At 57.6% G+C, this 3,429-nt stretch overlaps 1 protein-coding gene across 1 annotated transcript in view; it reads right to left on the bottom strand.

The window, feature by feature from the left end:
• Window positions 1-825: 825 nt before the first annotated feature.
• C27H17orf113 (chromosome 27 C17orf113 homolog) overlaps window positions 826-3,429 on the bottom strand; it is a 38,092-nt gene continuing 35,488 nt past the window's right edge. The window contains exon 2 of the mRNA XM_026864587.1: window positions 826-2,693. Within this exon, the coding sequence (XP_026720388.1) occupies window positions 950-2,693 (1,744 nt within the window). The 3' untranslated portion in view covers window positions 826-949. The remainder of the gene's footprint in view (window positions 2,694-3,429) is intronic.

Raw genomic sequence — 3,429 nt, 5'->3', positions numbered from 1 at the left:
ACGGCTTCGCCCGCCTCTCGGTAACGGGGACGTCACAAGGACAAGCCCAAGCTGAAGAACTCAGGTTTGGCCCAGAAGTAGGTGTTAGAAGACTCTTTGGCTGCAAGGTACCGAGAGCTGAGGGAACGTAGGGACGTGATGCCATTTTGAAAAGACCAGGAATTTGCTATTTATTATTTTTGGACCCCTGATTATAATTTATTCTGTCATTGCAAAAAAAAAAGTCCTTTTAGATATCTTTGTACTTTAAACACTAGGAAAATTAAGATAGACCTTTTTAATATATATATTTATATATATACTTCTTTTTATATACACATACACATATATACACAATGATACATTTAAATTTTCCTATTTCCTTGGTGATTACAATGCCATTCTCAGAATCTCTTGCTCTTGAAATGATCATGACTCGATGCCACTGCTAAAAATATTTTGTGCTGTGCGCAAGAAATACCAACAAGACACCGCCAGGCATTTCGGGGTTTGCCACAGAGCTAGAAAGATGCGCTGCCGCTTCTGCATTCGTTCTCAAGGCTCCAGAACAACAACAAATCAGATATTTTTTGCGGAGTATTAAGTAAAAGCTGCTGGGTATCACTGTGCAAAGGCAATGTGACATTTGAGCTCAAGAGAAGACTTGCCTTCATCTCCCAGAAACCAAATAACAAACCCTTGCAAAAAACCCTCACCCAATCTGGGATTTCAGGTGGCCCCGAGATTTCAAATTCTGGCCAGTTCAGGCGGATGTTGGGGGGATGAGGGAGGGGTGGTCGTGGGACCGGAGTGGCTTTGTGAAGGATCCTGTTTCCTCGTCCCAGCACGGAGCAGGTCACCAGCCACCGGTGGCCACGTGGCCCCGGCAGTGACCGGTGATGGGGAAAGGTCGGGGCTGCCCGCAGGACCCGCGTCCCTGCCCGCAGGGCTCTGCCTGCGCCGCTGCCGCTCACTTCACCTGCGCCACGATGAAGCCGGACTCCTTCATGCTCTCGTAGTACTCAATGGCCAACGCAAAGTCAAACTCGTTGATGGCCGGCCCATCGATGGCGATCTTCATGAGGTCGGAGAGCCCCTCGTCCTTCGCGCGGTGCGACCGGCCGCGCTTCAGCAGCTCCCGGCCCCGGCTGATCTTCTCGGCAAGGACCGAGCCCAGTGGCAAGGCCAGGGCGATGGCCGCGAGGACGGCGAAGTCCGGGAAGAGCTCGTGCATCTCGGAGTTGCTGTAGACCAGCTTGACGCAGAGGTCCTTGAAGGAGAGCTGGCTGAGGCTGAAGACGATCCGCTTGAAGAGGGGGAAATCGCTCAGGGCCCTCTCGCTCACCACCACCCGGGAGTAAGCCTGCAGGAGGAAATTCAGCTCACTCACCCCGTAGCTGCCGATGTCCTCCAAAGATTGAGGGTAGCACTTGGGGTTGAAAATGGCCGAGAAGGAGCTGATGGCCTCCAGGACGCTGCTGGGGAACCTGTCCAGCAGGTTGCCCCGCACGCTCTCCAGGTAACTCTCCTTCAGGCGCTCGAAGTGCTTCAGGTGCACCTTGGAGCAGTTGGCCAGCTCAACGCCCTTGTAGTAGAGGCGGCTCTCGCCCTCCCGGTCGTCCCGCGGGTGCTCGTTCATCTCGTTGAGGAACTCCTGGAGGTTCTGGCCGCTGGCACTCTTCTGGGCCTGCAGGGTGGTGGCCGTGGTGGAGACGATGGGCTTCAGGATGGAGAGGTCGAAGTCCTCGATCTGGAAGAAGCGGCTGAGTTTCTGGAAGATTGGGAGGACGTCCAGGAGGATCTTGGTGAAGGCCACAAACTGGAACTTCTTGAGCTCTTCGCAGAGGCCGTGGGCCACGGGCGACCGCTCCGCCTCGCTCTCCAGCAGCAGCACCAGCGTGGGCCACGAGGAATCGATGGCTTCCACAGCTGGGAAAATGGAAGTCCAGCGGATGGCTCTGGGGCTCCCCAGGTCTATCTCACAGAGGTCCAGGACACTCCGCAGCTCCTCCAGGCCGTTGCTTTCCCCCCTGAAGCTGGAGTAGAGCCGGTACACGGCGTCCACGGTGGTCTCGTATTTCTGGAGGTACTCGATGCTGACGATGCCCTCGGCCGGCAGCAGGGAGCTCCCGTGGGACAGGCAGTGCATCTCCGTGAGGAGCGGGCAGAGGGACGACAGCGCCGTCCCCACCCCGCTCAGCCGCTCGGCCACCAGCGAGGCGCTGTCGGCGCTGAGCCACGTGATCTTCATGGTGGGGATGCCGAAGGAGCGCATCACCTCGCCCACCTTGCCCGCCACCGTGGAGGCCTCGCCGGCGGGCAGCTCGAAGCTCCCCAGGAAGGTGGCGGAGGTTTGCCCGTTGCAGGGCGAGACGGTGGTGGTGAACATGGCGAGGCTGCGGTGCTCCAGGACATCCACCGTCTCGTCCACCACCAGCCCCACGAACGGCGAAGCCTTTATCCTGTGCCTGTCCTCGTTGTGCAGGACTTTGGCGATCGCTGCCTGAGCCGGTCGCAGGAGTCGCGTGGGGCAGGCGGGGAGGGAAAGAGAAACACAAGTGAACTCCCGAGGCAGGGGGGAGAGACGCAGCACCCGGCGCAACGCGAGCGGCAGGGCTCCCGCCGCCGGCCTCCCCCGGAGCGGCACAAGGTCCCGGAGAAAAGCCCTTAAACGAGCCGTATGTGCGAGGACACGTACAAACTGGAAACCTCTTCTTTTTTTCTAACCCACTGCCTCCTCCGGCGCCCCGCCTGCAGCCCAAGCACCGGGCGAAGCTGCAGAGAGTGGGGGGGTCCCTGCCCTGAGCTGCGACCCCCCTGTCACCGAGACCCTGCCCGCGCTGGGAGCGAGGCGAGACGCCGACCACCCGCCGCCTCGGTTCAAACTGCCGCGGTTACATTCGTGCTTTACGAGCCCAGCGCGGGCAGGAGCAGCAGGAAAACTCCGCAGCACCTTTTCCTTCTCCACTCGCGTTATCCCACTTCAGGCAAGCGCCCCAGCGTGAAGGGAAAACTGCCTCGGTGTGTGTGAACGCTCCAAGCAGCACTTCAGGCTGAGAAACCTAATTAGTGGGTTTAGTCTATCTGCAGGAAAAATAAGGCTCTTTAAGAGATCTGAAAAGCATGGCAAACGGCCAAGACTCACTAAAAATTTAATTTGATTTTAACAGGCATGAAGCATTTGTAAAATTAAGAAAATCCTTTCTAAACTCTCCGGCTACTTGATCTTTCCGATCACTCAGTTTAGGGCAAAAGAGGAAAAACCCGCAGTGCTCGTGCGCTAATTGAACTCCTGAGCTTCCGCCTCGCGAGCAGCCTGGCGGTGGCTGAGGATGCTCCTGGGCTCGCCGCGTGCCTGACCACCTTCTCCTGGAGTGTCACGTCAGGGCATGACACCAGGCAAGAGCCACGCTGGTGTTTAACGTGGAGGAACTGTCAGGACGGGAGCAC

Source organism: Athene cunicularia (assembly GCF_003259725.1).
Source record: "Athene cunicularia isolate RWA chromosome 27 unlocalized genomic scaffold, athCun1 chr27_part1, whole genome shotgun sequence".
Lineage (NCBI taxonomy): Eukaryota > Metazoa > Chordata > Aves > Strigiformes > Strigidae > Athene > Athene cunicularia.
Note: the sequence above shows the minus strand (reverse complement) of the source record. Positions and strands in the feature narration are given on the sequence as shown.